The sequence below is a fragment of the Gasterosteus aculeatus genome, chromosome 14 (assembly GCF_964276395.1).
Source record: "Gasterosteus aculeatus chromosome 14, fGasAcu3.hap1.1, whole genome shotgun sequence".
NCBI lineage: Eukaryota > Metazoa > Chordata > Actinopteri > Perciformes > Gasterosteidae > Gasterosteus > Gasterosteus aculeatus.
The window spans coordinates 7,714,605-7,729,813 of record NC_135702.1 but is presented as its reverse complement, the minus strand read 5'-3'; the positions used below and the strand labels follow the sequence as shown (position 1 = coordinate 7,729,813).

The following is a 15,209-nucleotide window of genomic DNA, read 5'->3' as shown; positions in this document are numbered from 1 at the left end:
ACAGTTACTGCTGAAGACGTTTCCACCGGCTAATTTGTCGCAGGAGAGCGCTTCACCCGGAGAGAGGGCCCCTCGAGGTGCAGTCGGATCGGGCGGCGTGATTGGTGCGTACCGGGGGACTCTCGTCTGCGTGCCAGACGACTGCGTCTCCTTGGTTACAGGCCTCGTCGTTGCCACAAAGTTTACACTAAAACAACTCTGTAAATGCAATCGTCACAACAAACAAACGTGATTAACGTGGTGACCTTTTTAGCGTGGAACAACAGCCGTCTCTGCACATAAGTTGTGTTCACTGCACAATCCGTCCCCTCAAATTCACCTTTGTTGGTTCGTCCTGGACACGTTTCACCCCCCATGTTTTCTCGAGCTCTCCCTGCGTACCAACTGTTGCAGCAGTTTCACATGAGTTTTGAAGCAGTGACTCAAGCTTTGAATTTCAATTTGCCAACTGCGGAGTGTAAACCACGTTTCTCCTCAAAGGCACGGCGGCTGTTTTGTCTTTGTTCATTTCCACCATGTTCTCTTTTGTTTAGGGTCACACGGCTATGCTTAACAGTGGCTGCTGGCATCCCAAGATGAAAGAGGAGTTCATGACGTGCTCCAATGACGGGTGAGTGTCAAAGAGTGGCTGTATCTAATTTTAGATTGTAGCTGTATAAGTATTGTAAATACTGTGAACCTAAACCATACTGACGTCATCTGTAAAATGGAGCCTAGAGGTAATTCTATGCAATGCTGTACCCATGTGTGCTGTTACCACATGTAAATAACGGATGCTGCTACCAGGAAATGGGGGGGGGGGGGGGATATTCTCTGCAGTAACATCCAGAAACAACCCAAGACAATGAATTGGCCTCTTCAGGTGGCATATTTCAAGATTTAATTTCAATAGACCCACCAGCTGAATGTTCTGATCGTCTCACAGACCCTGTGTGTCGTGTCAAAGACCCGTCTTTGCTCTCGTTCTCTGTCACCAGCAGGGAGTCCCCTAGTTCCAGATTATGCCTCTGCAGAGTGCAGCTTGGCTTCCCGGCTGTGCATTTACACAGTTTACACCGGCTCTAGTCCAGTAGCAGTCCTTTGGTTGCGTGCAGGGTTTGTGACCAGAGCAACGTTCAGTGCTGGAGATAGTAACGCATCACACACATGCGCATATTTACAAACACGCGTTTTTTAAAAGCAGCCCTCCTTCCTGTATGGCTGTAGGCCTTTTCCGCGCACAAAGTGCGCGTGTAACTTTTGAGCGAGAGCACAGTGAGTGAGTGCGACAGGCAGCGTTGCAGAAATCCAGGACAATCATCATTAGGTGGAAACACGGCCTCTGTGGGCAGGCCCCCTTGTTTACAGTGTTTACCGGTCTTCCTTCTCTCCCAGATGTGGAGGCTGTTTTTTTTTTAGCTCTTATTTAGACTCCAGAAATCGTCCCCTGGCACGTTAGCACTGGGTGTTGCCCCCGGCCCACTCGGAGGAGATCGGCAGAGGGGAGCGTACAGGGAAGCTTCCCGCATGCGGAAGAGCTGCTCTTTCATTCATACTTCTTCGATCGAGAGTCTCTGTCATTGCTTCAGTGCACAAAGCGTGCAGGCGCTTCAGTGCTTGGTTCTGTGCTTTGGTAACTCCTCATTATAAGAGTTTAATGCATGTTTTTTTTTTTTTTTCTTCCCTTTTCTGTTTTGCATTGGTGACTCTCGGCATCTTTATGAGTGTCGAGATCCTCTGAGCGGAGCACTGCAACTGCACATTAAGCTGAACGGCAGCCAGACACTCGCTGATCCCTTTCTAGATATGAGGGGCTTCTCTCCGCTTCGTGTTTCCTGAAACTGCTCCCGGGTCTGATTTGAACTACTGTACTAAAAAATGATCAATGTTGTATTAATATCATTTCTTTTGGACTTCCTCGTCGTCCATTATTTCCATCAGGCCATCCTGAACAGCCACAGTGTCGGCAGAGGCCGGGTCGGGGTCGGCGAGCCTTTTGAGAACGGACCAGCAGTTGGCCAGTGGGGAGTCCGCTCCCGGCGAGGTCTGCTTGGACCCTCAGAGCAACACCTTATGTTTGCTGCCTTTCTCTCTGTGTGTCAGGCTAGTTAGCGAGTCCTTGTTGTGTTCATTTGAATGGGTTATTAAGCACGATCACTGGACCGCCCAGCTCCTTAATTGAAGGTCCCCCGCGTTGTATAGAATTCCATTCATAAGAACCGCCCCGGCTCCTTGAATGATTCTCTCATCCAGACTTTCTCTCCCCGCAGCAGGGTGGTAGCGGTTGTCCTTTCACACGCAGAGTTGAATGGGAGTCGGTGAAAAGCGTCCGTGCGAAGACGGGTGTGAACGTGTCAACATTTCACATTCTGTGCGGGATTGTTGAACAGCAAAATGTTTTCCAACATTATTCATGTTTGATTCAAGGGGGAGACTTCGCTGAAAGACCCAACACCTGTTATTCCTCAGGAAGTTTGGGCAAGTGTTTGTTTGGCAGGATGAACGTGGAGTAAACTAATACTACGGCTTGGACCTGTGTGGCAGTCGTGGTTTTTGACAGCTTGAGCCTTTTTTTTTTTTTAATGCAATTCTAAACCGTATCAGTTTATAAACTCTTGAATAACTGTATAAAGATGTCAAAGCGTAAAACAAACTCATAAACTAACAAAAGCTTTGCAGAGGAGTCGAAGGGCGATGCAGTTTTTATTGGTACCGTCGCAAAAGTGCACTTTTTGTGTCTGAAATTTCCGCCAGTTGAAAGGAGCACAGGACAAGCGGCAACTTTCTAATTGGGCCCACATGTTACTTCTGTCGACTCCTGACACACACTCCCGTGCACACACACAGACACACAAGTACAGGATTTAAGGAATGTTTCCACGAGGTTTGAATGCCAGGGATTCCCATGGCGCTGGACCGCTGTCAGGGCCGCAGCTGGATGCGAACGCGTAGCCCCCCCCCCCCCCCCGACCCCCTAAAAAACCCCAATGACTGCTCTTTTTTTTATATTGCAGAGGATCAAACTTTGTCTTTATCGTGGGATCAAAGCAAGCACGTGATGTACTGTGACACAATAAGGAATTTGTTAAACGGGGACAGCAATGGGGGGACCGGATGTATCCTGCTAATAGAGGTGGTTTCATTCTGCGTGGCACTTTTTTAAAATTTTTATAATGCTTTTTATTTCCTTTCTCTCAACTAATCGTCTAATCGAGCGTGCTCATCGTATTCACTAAGTGGGCCGTCTATTTTATTTCTAGTGCTACAGCCGAATGCTTGTTGATAACCGCTTCTTTTTCAAGGGGAAAGGAAAGAAGGGGAAATTACTCATGGGTTATTAAGTGTCCTCTGGAGGAGAGAAATATGATCAACAGTGAGGACAGACATTACAAAGTGTGTGTGTGTGTGTGTGTGTGTGTGTGTGTGTGTGTGTGTGTGTGTGTGTGGGGCGATTCACGCAGCAGGTTCATCCACAGTCCAGCTCATCTCCAACTGTTACCCGCCTCACACTGCAAGTGTTCCATATCCTGCCCAAGAATGCACATACCTTCAAGGAGTGCATTCGTCCTCATGGCGGAACGTTTGACTGACATTAGCGCCTTGAGTCTTTAGTGTGTGAATTGAACAGAATATGGGGGCCAATTCCTACGGGGAAGGCTTCTTGTCAAGAGCTGTTTTGACTTCTTTAATCATTTTGTTCCATGTGCGTGTGTGTGTGTTCCCACCAGCCTTGCCGAGCTCTTTTTTATTTTTAGGGTGGATTTTGTGCTTTGGAGCCACTAAACAGCGTATGTCACTATCTCAACCGTACACACGCCGCCTCCGTTCTTTGGCCTAAGTCTTTCCTTGCTCGCTTTCAGTGCCACCCGAAACCGCTCCGGTTATTTCCCCACTTTATCTTCTTCAGCTGCGAGATGGAGCGTCCCCCCCCCCCCCCTCCTAATCCGCGTTACTCACAGCGGAGCCCCAGTTAGTCAGTGAACCGGCCATCGGCCAACGCAGCCGGAGTATGACCAATAAACAACCTCCTCCGACACGTCCGTCTTTCTTATCCCTCGCTCTTCCTTATCTCACCCCACGGGGGCCCGACAACCTGACGGACAGATAACATCTGGGGCCCGGCGAGTCGTCACTCCTCGGTGGATCGTAAAGTGCGCAATGCATGACTGAGGATGTATGGGTCTCATTTTATTACATTCATCCCTCCGTCTCTGCTGAAAAGAGGGCCGATGATTGAAGGGAAAACAGGGTTTCCCCGAACTCTCCTCCCCCCATGTAGGCCGTGAAATAAGGGAGCAACTTTAATGAAGTGAGTCGCTCTTTTTTTTTTTTGTTTGTTGTTGTTGTTTCACAGTTTAATTAACAATTTCTAAGCACCTCCTGTCGTGGAGTGGACCGGTGTCCCTTGTCCCGCTGCGTGGCGGACGGGTGGGCGTGGCCTCTCCGCCCGGTTGCTCGGGGTTGGCTCGACGCGGCCGTGCCAGGTTCTGGAAGGAGCCCTCTTATACACAGCATTCCTGGTTCTGTGTGCTATGCGAAAGGTTATGTTGTCTTTATTGCCCCGACAGACGCCTGCAGTCTTCTGTAAACAAAATGGAGACGTCTGTGTGAGGCAGCAGGTGGACCGATTTGTCATCCGGTTTGAGGCTATTCACTCTTCATCATTCACGCATGCGCGTGTACATCTGCTCATTTAAGTTTCTGTGGTCTTCAAAGATGGATTTCACCTTTTTTTTTATTTTTTATTTATGAACGGCTTTGTTTATTTAAACTCAACTATACACCAAATCGAGTTTTATTTGACCCGTGCCCGTTTTCGCCCGCACCATACGTCTTCAGCTGGCATTTGTATCACATTGTGGGACTTATCCAAACACAGTCAAGTGTGTGTTTCTGTGACTTTGTGGCCGGCCAGGGAGGAATCCTCGCCTGGCTGTTAGTAGCAGCCCTGCCTGCATGTTTATACTCCCCTGCTGACCTCGTGACCCGAAGGTCATAATGCTCACTAAAGCAAGCAGTGGGGTCATAGACACATTTGGACACGCTCTGTCTGGCGTGCGTGCGTGCGTGTGTGTGTGTGTGTGGGTGGGGGGTCAGGTATTTGAATAAATAGATGTGGAGGTTTAAGTCTCGCGGTTTGTCATCCTTATCCCTGTCTCCGGTTATCACCGGTGTCTCTCGCTGAAAAGAACACGGAGCTAGTTAATTGAAAATATTTAGATTAGTTAGGACATTGTGTGCAACATAACCTGCTTGGATATCTAGACAGCCAGTCATGCCAATGGGGTCAAAGGTGAAACGTTCCACCTTGTTTTAAACTCAGTAATTTGTTGTTGTCCGGTCGTCCACTCCAGATATAATGACAACTGCACTGACTGGTCACAATAGTCTTCTTGCTTCAATGATTATCTGTAATTATCGTTATCGTTACATTTTTAACATTCATAGTGAACTTTCATATGTATTTTGTGTTTAATGGAAAACTAGGTATTCATGTTGCATTGTGTGTGTGTGTGTGTGTATGTATGTATGTATATATATATATATATATATATATATATATATATATATATATACAATGTGTTAATTATTTACTGGTTTGATTAATAGATTGCATTTGATAAGCTATTAATAAATGTATTTAATAACAATATTTAAGTGGTTATAATATGCAAATGTTTTAAATCTAAATCTGTAATAAGCAGGGATTCCTTTTGGGTTTAAATTTGACATTTAGCTATGAAGCTACCTGTTGCCACAGATACTGTGACACGGCGGCATTTCAGTTCCTCCGCAGGTTGTGTAATCTGTTCAGGGGGTTCATGGAAGCTGCAGACATGCCTGTCAGACTGATCGGCTGTTCTAACCTCTCTGCAGCACATGGTCGCCTAACCCCACGAGGATGGCCGAGGGACCCTGTATCTCTGTGTGATTCGTGACAGTTTTTGTGAAGATAACTTGAACGTCTGTCTCCGTCCGTCCGTCCGTAGCACCGTGCGCACGTGGGACCTGACCTCCGAGAAGAAGCACAAGTCTGTGTTCAAACCGCGTTCCTTCCAGGGGAAGAAGGTCGTCCCCACAAGCTGCACCTACAGCCGCGACGGGAAGCTCATCGCGGCCGGCTGCCAGGACGGAACCATCCAGATCTGGGATAGAAACCTCAGCGTGAGTTTTAACACACACATACACATACACATACATACATACATCCCAACCGCTTCACTGTGCAGGAGCTTCTTTTTTTTATGGCCTTGTGTGCAGTGTGATGAGATTTAGGTCGTCCGGTCAGAGGCCAGAGAAGAGGTCAGGGTTCAGCATGACACAAACACTGACCAGAATTAAAAATACCTGACTTCAAAATGCATTCCTCCAAACTGGGAGTTTTTGGAAATATGATCAGATGGCCGGTCCGACCGGCAAGGAACCCGATTTTCACACTAATGGGCCGAAGAGTCGCTTAAGTTCTATCCGAACTCTGGAGAAACTGAAGCGTCCACCGCCATGTTTAATGTGTCAGCATGCCAACATTTGCTTATTAGCGCTAATTAGCTCAATCTTTTGGGAGTCCCATCAGCCCTGAGCAGACAGCAATTAGTTAATCAGGTAATTATGCGATCAGCGTGTTCATTCCATTCTTCAAGCTTCACATTGTTGAGGTAATCGCTGATCTTGGCCCGCGAGGAGCCGCGCTCTCACTTATTCTACTGTTTACACTTGAGATTTTTTGACAAATCGTCACAAACCCGGCTTCCATTTGGGGCTTCAAAACCGCTCGCCGGCTCACTCGGACACAAAATTCACCTCCACGGCGGGAAAGAAAAAGACTCATTCCTGTAGAAGAGAGAGCTTAGGCGACCTGCACTTCTCGTAACTCAGTACTTTCAGAGGTGACGTCTCGCAGGCATCGCTCCAGATTGTTTCTTGTCTCACTTTATGGACCGTTCTTTTACGAACGTGGTTTCACAAGTTGCTTTTACCGCAGCGGGACGAGCATTTGTGGATCCTCACCTGGGAGACCTTAAACACCGTAAGCCCACATTTCTTGGACGGACGATAAAACGAAAGAAGGGCTGTTTGACGACGAGTATCCGGTCCACATGAGTTATGAAGAGCTGCCCGGCCTATTTTTATGAAACTAGCTGAAGATTAAGAAGTTGTTTTTTCGGTCCGCAATGTTTCGGAACCGTTTCACTCTAATTTCGAAGTGTTCCGCTTCACATCCTTTCATCTGTCCAATCCCCATATGTGGGCAAGGTTGAATGCCTGTGTTATTTCATTGGGGGATCGTGATAATAAAGCCGCAGTTAGTGAGTTGGAACAGCTTGATTGGACACAGGGGCTTATCCAGATTAGTCAAATGAGAAGTAGGCTACATGATAATTACTCCAACAGGCAACTTCATTATCACACAAAAAAGATGTATTTAGATGGAGGAGAGCCATTGTAAAAGCTTTTGTTCTTCCGTGTATCTGTGTGGAACGGAATCCCATCAGCCGTTGTCCCGCCCGGGTTGCTCATTGCAGCAGGCTTGGAGTGATTGGGTTAAAGCGCTCCAAATTTATTACCCCTCTTTCTCCAAACTAAATATTTACCCAGCGTCCCGTAGCAGCTTACAATAGTCGTGTCTGTTGCCTGACCGCTGGAGCCTGTTCTGTCTGAATGGCTCAAGAATGCAGCCGGTGCCCCGCTGCCCTAATCAGCAACCTGTGCCGCGGACTCGAATCCAGCCACGAGCCTCAAAAGGAGTTGACCTCCTCATCGCTGCCCCCCCCCCCCCCCCCCCCCCTTCCTTCTGCATGCACTCAAAGGAGCTCCATCTCCTGTCCTATCGCCACCATTACTCATGGCCAGAATATGCAGGTGGATCAATCACAATCAATCATGTACACAACCTTGATCTAGCGCCGAGCCCAAAGAGAAGCTATTGGGGGTGACACATCGTGCTCTTGAAGCCTGCCGTGAGTTGACTGATCCCGTGACGGGAGCTGGTCTCTCTTTAGTCCGCCGGCGCGGAGAGCGAGCGGGGATGCACGCTACCGCTCTGACCAGTGGCGAGGTCGGCGGCGGAATCACGAGAGACTGCCTTTCCAAATGGTTGCCAGGTAATGTGCACTGTGTGGAAGTCAGTGGGTTGAGGGTGCAGCCCCCTTCCCCGCCCCCCCCCCCCCAAAAAATAACTACAGAGACCTGGGGAATGTTATGATGTCATAGGTGGACTTGTTTCCAGACTTCAAAGTGGGACCTCGGAAGATGTGGTTTTGATGAACTACTCGTTGGGGAAGGTCATCCTGGGATGGCACGGCAGACTTTCCCCTGTTTTTCTGCATTCGCTGGCTTCATGAGCGCAATTGTTTCTTAATTATGAGAACATTTTTAATATTGTTTGGATTGGTTCCACTTAGATGTCATCGTTTGGGATTCAGGCCCATCTTGATATTCAAAAACTTTGCTTCGATGCCAGGCTCCTTTTTTTTTTTCTCTTACTCTTTGAACATGCTGTTATTGTTCCAGAAGTACAGTATGGGTGTCAGAGCAAGGGGACTGCACTGCGTCACTGTAAACGTGCAACTCTCAAATAAGATGTCTGTGGAAGATTAAAACAGAGAATAACCAATGAAAATGTTTAGAATTGGAAAATCTGATAACTGCTTTTTTTTCTTTTTCTTCCAACATCCTGATCCTCCTGATTCATTCATGTTCCTGTGAGGACCAATGTTCATCATGTGACTTCAAGGAGGCACTAACACGGGCTTCTTATCACGTCACTGCTGCAGCTTTCAGTGTTACTTTTGAGACTCAAAAACAAAACATTTGGACCGAACCCCCCCCCCCCCCCCCCCTCCCCCCCCAGCTTGTTGCCGAGACGTGCGGGTACACATCCACTTCAGTCGGACACACTGTCCACACTCGGTCCAGTGTGATGGGCTAAAAACACACGCACGCACAAACACAAACCGCGGCTTCGCCGTAACCGCTTGTTGATTTCCATGAAAGATCAGAGCAGCTGCTCAGGACGGCGGTCGGGCCACTTGATCCTCAGAAAGCAACAGAGGTCGAAGGGAGACGTTACAGCGGAGTGCACGGTGGGCATCATTAAGCCTTCAGGTGTGCGGCCGTAAAAAGTACGGAGGTTTGGGGCGAGGCAGTATTTCTAAAATGATACCCGGGTAGTGCGGTCAGGACCAGTTGGCCCGGCGGGAGATAGTTGCCATAGTCTGCGGAGGAATGAAACCCAACGCCGTGTTGCTGCAGCTATTTATCAGCTCCCACCGCCGTATGAACGTATAAGGCCTGTGTGTGTGTGTGCGTGCGTGTGTGTGTGTGTGTGTGTGTGTGTGTGTGCATATGTCCACCTATACACACTACATTATAGGAAACGGTGCACAAGCACAAGCGTGTGAGCTGGGGGGGAGGGGGGGGCTCATGTTTGGTGACAATTTGTGAGCCGGTGCCCGGTTGAGGGCGGGAAGAAGGGCAGAGTTTGCGGAGGAAGTCACGAGGCGCAGGAGAGCTTTGAAACCGTGTACGAGACTCCAGTTTCACAGGCCGGCTGTGTAGATTATCACAGGAAGCAAACGCCGTGGCATCTGCCAATGCCGGCCAACATCAGGATAGTAAATAAACACTCAGGCTTTCACAACAGCAGTAAAAGGATCTAGAAATAGCCGGAGGGGTTTATGTTGGCTATAGGCAGCCAGAATAACCGCTAGCGTCCCGTTGAAGGCGCCGCTTCCACCGACTGATGTTCAGGTCGATGTGATAGTTTTTATTACTTCTTGCCGAAGCAAATCTGTTTTTGCTTTTCATAATTTGCTCCACAGTTCAAGTTGTTTTTTCCCCGCACTCCACCTTGTTTGTTAGGGTTAAGAAATATCTAAATGTTAATGCAGAAAACATTTCTATTCGGTGCAGACAGACACTGCAGATAGTACAGCAGCCATAGAAAAGGAGTTAAAACACAGCGTGGGCTCAGCTGCACATGGTTTTCATCTTAAGAAAGAAAGACGTCGGATAGAAGAAGAAAAAAGAAAAACTTCTGGGTCGAACCAGAGCTCATAACTTTTCTCACCAGTTGACCTGAGGAAATATGAGGCTCTGTTGAGCATATGTTGGAAGGAAAAACAACCCTTTCGTACCCACATGCCACAGAGCCCGGCCCACACCGTCCCCTCCACTTGACCCGCCTTCACGGTGTGGCCATTGAGCGTCATGCACCCCGTTCATAATCCGCCGACCCCACCCAACCCATTTGTGCCGCCACGCGTGGATTGAAGGATTACTCGTCGTCATTCGTGGAGTGTGCACAGTGTAACGGGGTCTCCCCGGTGTCTTTTGGTTTTAGACCCATCAAGAGGTCAATCCTCTTGTTCCGTCAGTCGGGGAGAGTATTGTGTGTTTTTTGGCCGGCGTTCAAGCCTCACCCGTTATTCTTTAGCTGCCGTTTAAGTGTCCCTGAGATGCCTCGTGGCCGAGCTGCTCCACACCTACTCCATGAAAATGTACTTTTCGTATTAAATTGACCTCTTGGCTTTTTACTTCTCGCCAAAGTCAATTTCAGAGGCAGCTGAATGGGAAGATAATCTAAGATCAGAAAGGAGGAGAGTGGGTTTTGGTCCAAGGTAACGTACGGGGTAAAATGATGATGGGAAGCAGAAAATTATCCCCGCCGAGGCCAAGTGGCCCACGCCTGGAAAAGTGTAATCCATGTTATCTACAGTTCAAGGTAACGGTGTAATCTGTCTCATCCAAGTTAATAACTTCCCTCCATTTACTGACTTTGGAAGTGAAGTATGACCTCGTTTCCTTCTTGTATTGTGAGGACACATCATTCATTCCCCTCACACTGCTTTCTCTCCCTCCGCTTGCATTTCCCTACACTGCTCTATCTTATCTGTCCTCCACACGCTGTGCTCACTTCAAATTCCTCACCCACCCCTCCGAGTCAAAAGCCGGTATTGCTGCAATTCTCTTTTCACTGATTTATTTGCGTTCCGTTTAGAATTAATGAAAATGTAGCCGTAGAAACCAAGGTTATGTTTGTTTGAGTGTTAGCCAGCCTACTTCCCAGACTGTTGCGTAACCGCCGTCTTTTAATGATCGATCCCTCTAATCTGGCCGTACTCGGGTAGAACTAAGGCGGCGGGGGGAGGAAATGCGGGAGGAAGCAGAGAAGAGACCCGGGCAGCAGGACGTTGCAGCCGCTGCTAAAACAATTAGCTGATCCGCTCGATAATCAATTACTGATTTCCGGCATTCATCGTGCATTAATGTCAAATGTTTCATTGTCTTAAATATGAGACTGTGCTGCTTTTACAGCTCCACATATTTGTGACCCTGAGTTGTGGACGTGAAGACGTGAAATGCTTCGAATGAATCAACAATGCAAATAATAACACATCTCTAATTGTATAATCTAGAGTTGTATTGTAGTTGAAAATGCATACACTTTAGTTTGGCAAGCGTAAAATCTTTTTTTTAACATTGTCATGTTTGCCTTTTCATTGTCCACCTTTTGGGTTGCCGTGTACCTTTCTGGGGAGATGTTCTTCTTTGTTTTCCTTTGTGTTTATGTGTGAGAAAGATAAGAGGGATTTGTATGGGCAGGTTATTTCCAGCCCAGAGCCCCAGACCTTGGCACTCGCATGCACTCTGCACCACAGTAGTTCACCACTTTGCTCAGAGCACTGAGGAGCTACGCGGCGCCTGGCCATCCTCAAAACAGCTGCTTCGACCAGAGGCTTGAATGCTTCTGTTTAATTGTAACTTCTACTTGTTTTCAAACCGTACCTAAAATGCTACCAGCAGCTTTTCCTAAAACAGCTTCTTTTCTTTTTTGTCTTACCCCCATGAGCTGCAAAGGTGGGAATTTCCTTCCCTCTGGTGTTTGCAATCAGTCTGTTCTCGCCTCTATAGAATGACCTCAGCTGAAATGTCACCTAGCCTTCTTGGTTTCCAGTGATGCATGCTGAGCATTACAGCCAAGTCGAGTGAGATGTCATCCTCGTATATACAGCGACGTGCCGAGGAAATAGTTACACGGGCAAGATTATTCTCATGGTCTGCCTGACGACGGCTGTGTGCCGCAAAAACCTTTTCCATTGTGCTACTCTCTCCACTTCATGATCACATGTGATTTTAAAATATGAGTTAATTCCTCCCACTCAGGATTATTGTCATTAGGGATTTATAATGTGTATGTCGGGAAATAATGAGAAATGCCAAGTCCAAGAGGATGTTAGAGAAAACGTTCTTATCCCGTGCAACCAGCAGCGTGGAACTCAAAGAAAGACCATCATCATCATCAAGTAGCTGCAGTTTGATATAATATTATCACCAGATTACCAAATGCTTTCTCGTTCTCCTTTAGAAGCAAAGAAGACATAATAGTCTGGGTGCTACGCCACATCCACAGGAACCTGCCTTTAATACGTTAAAGTTTAGTTGACCTCTTAACTTCTCACCCTACTGCTGGCCCCGGCGCTTCTGGCACATCTCCGTATTCTTTTCATTAGTCCCTCCGGTTGTTGAGATTTTGTTGTGACACTCAAAACTAGCACTCGTTTACCGGCGACCCCGGAGAGCGGGGCCATGAGTGGAAATACAGATGTCGACCCGTGACTGCGGGTCAACGGGTCTCGTGTATGTTAGCGCCTCGCAAAGAGCACAAAGTAGGACTATTGGCGTACGACTTCAGGTACGAGCGAGGGGGGCAAATCTTAAAATCTCCCACAGACCCGAGCTTGCCAAAGTAAATCTGTGGTCTGTAGTCTTGCTACAGAGTGTGGTGGGTACAGTCTGTAAAGTTACTGGTATTTCACAAGTTGTATTGGGCTCCGTAGTCAGATATGTCATATTGTGTTCGTGGAGGAAATTGGAACAGTGTGTTGTTTTTGAAGGGAGTAAAAAGCTCTTTTTGTTACTGCAGTGAGTGACTGGAGAGACCGAGGCAAAGGATTCTCACACAGCAGTTCATCGGATCATAAGAGCTCTTTTTAATACGGATCAGCAGCATGTTTATGGGCGCTGCACTAATTACAGATCCAGTTCTGTAATGAACGATCAATTCCAGTTGAGTGTAGTTTTTCTTCATCACCTGCGCACCTTTTTCTCTAACACAGACGCCAGTGAGCTGCTGCCATCCGTCCTTTGTCGGTCTTGTCGTACACTATAAAAGATGCATGCGCTTTGCATTTCCCTTTCTTAGGTCCATACAAAGTTCCACTGTCGGCAAGCACACGTCCCGGGATCCGACACCTCCTGCCTCTCCTTCTCCTACGACGGCAGGACTCTCGCTTCTCGTGGAGGTAAGAAAAGGAACTCCTTCAACCTCGCTGTACAGTCGGGGGAAAAAAGGTCCACATAGGTGACTTTTCTGTAAATATGACAAATTGTATTTAACCCTATTGTCTCAATCGTTTTTGTTTTTTTTCTTTCTAGGGGACGACACCCTCAAGATGTGGGACATCCGGAACTTCAAGAAGCCTGTGAACGTTGCTACTGGACTGTGCAACTACTATACGATGTGAGAATTCTCAACTTTCCTCATAGCCACTTAGTAACTTGTGTTTGGATTAAGAACTGATTAAAATACTGTGCGTTTGTCACCGTTAGGACGGACTGCTGTTTCAGCCCCGATGACCGGCTTCTCTTAACGGGGACCTCCGTGAAAAAGGACGGAGGAAACGGGAAGCTGGTTTTCTTTGACCGAGTTTCCTTTCAGAAGGTCTATGAAATCGAAGTCACCAATGCCGTAAGTCCTTTCTCAAACTCCACAACTGCTATTTTGTTTTTGTTCAACTGGTTGATATATTTAGTTTACAAACCAAAATGACCCTAAATAATTTGCAGTGATCAAACCATTGAAGCGACAATGAAGCGTAATGACCAATGAAGGCAGAATGAATGAAATCTAAGTAGTCTTGGTTCAAACTGAACTCCAGCCTTGATATTTTTTTTTGGCTTTGGCTCCCCGAGAACACAATGTATCAGGCCACCAGATCAGGAAAGTAATATATCATGAACCCAGACATTTTCCCTTTAAATCCCTCCCTGGGTGAAAGACAATGGTGCCGGGGTTTTGTGGGTAAAATAACGCGGGGAATGAGGGCAAAGGGGGAGGAAAGATAATGGTGAAGGGCTAGTAGGGAGTGGAGTTACAGGAAGTCATTCTCACCAGCCCCTAGCAGGACAGCTATTGACGCTTTTCATAAATAAATTGTCTACGGACACAACCGGCGCGTTCCACTTACATTCGCCTCACTGTCAAACACCTTCGCATAATATCTCTGCTAGTCCCGCTGTCTCAGAAACCCATTCGGTGAGGGCGACCAGCCATAGGTGGTGAAATCAAGGGCAGAGGTGCTGTCTCCTCTGTTTTTTTGGCTTCCTGCTCCTCCTCTGTCTCTCCTTTTCAACAGATTTAGCACTGTGTATCTGTAGTCATAACACAGAGGTCTGACAGAGGCTAATGGCTTCTAACTTGGTCTCCCCGGCTGAGACGCACCACTTTTAAATCAGCCACTGACTCAACGCGTGGGAGAGAGGGAAAGAGACAAAAGCTGCGTTTGTGTGTCTGTGCATCTCGGTGTCCGGCCAGCCAGCTGCTGTCAGGCTGCAAACCTTGGCACGGCATCGACACTAAGTGCACAACCCACTGCACAGATGCACTAGCTGAGGGGGGGGGCTACTGTTTGGTTTGACCCATTTCATCTGAGATTCTAACTTAAATTAGATAAACCATTTTAATCCATTGTAATTTAATTATCTTTTTTTTTTTATGTCAAAATCACAATTGAGTGAGCGGTTGTCTGAATGTAATTTTAATAATGATTTATCAAGTTCTGAGTTTACTTTGACGATTAAAAGTGCCAAAAAGAGCATCTTTAGCAATAGCGTGTTAATAGTATTCACAGTGTGTCAGTGCCTTGTTTTATCTTCATTCAGGAGGAGCATCACAGTAAAGCAACACTATTCTCCATCAGAACCTCGTGCTCTTGACTCTGTAGATGAAGCCTCCTCTCTCCTCCAATCAAAGAACACCAATCAAGTATTAATGGTCTCACTAAAAGACGGTCTGCGTTATTATCAATTTGCACGATACGTCACGTCTGTCATTTGGTCCGCTCACGTGTTGCGTTCGAGGTCCCCCCTGTACATAAACGGAAGTGGCTGTAACATTAGCAGAAAGCTCTCTGCGGCGCTGAAATCTCTACAGGCAGCATCAAAGGACG

General features: G+C 47.2%; 1 protein-coding gene across 2 annotated transcripts in view; it reads left to right on the top strand.

Moving 5' to 3' along the window:
- wdr70 (WD repeat domain 70) overlaps nt 1–15,209 on the top strand; it is a 29,716-nt gene that overhangs the window by 6,432 nt on the left and 8,075 nt on the right. For both annotated transcript variants that reach the window (XM_040197322.2, XM_040197321.2), the window contains exons 9-13: nt 534–610; nt 5,970–6,144; nt 13,184–13,283; nt 13,417–13,501; nt 13,591–13,729. In XM_040197322.2, the coding sequence (XP_040053256.1) occupies nt 534–610; nt 5,970–6,144; nt 13,184–13,283; nt 13,417–13,501; nt 13,591–13,729 (576 nt within the window). The remainder of the gene's footprint in view (nt 1–533; nt 611–5,969; nt 6,145–13,183; nt 13,284–13,416; nt 13,502–13,590; nt 13,730–15,209) is intronic.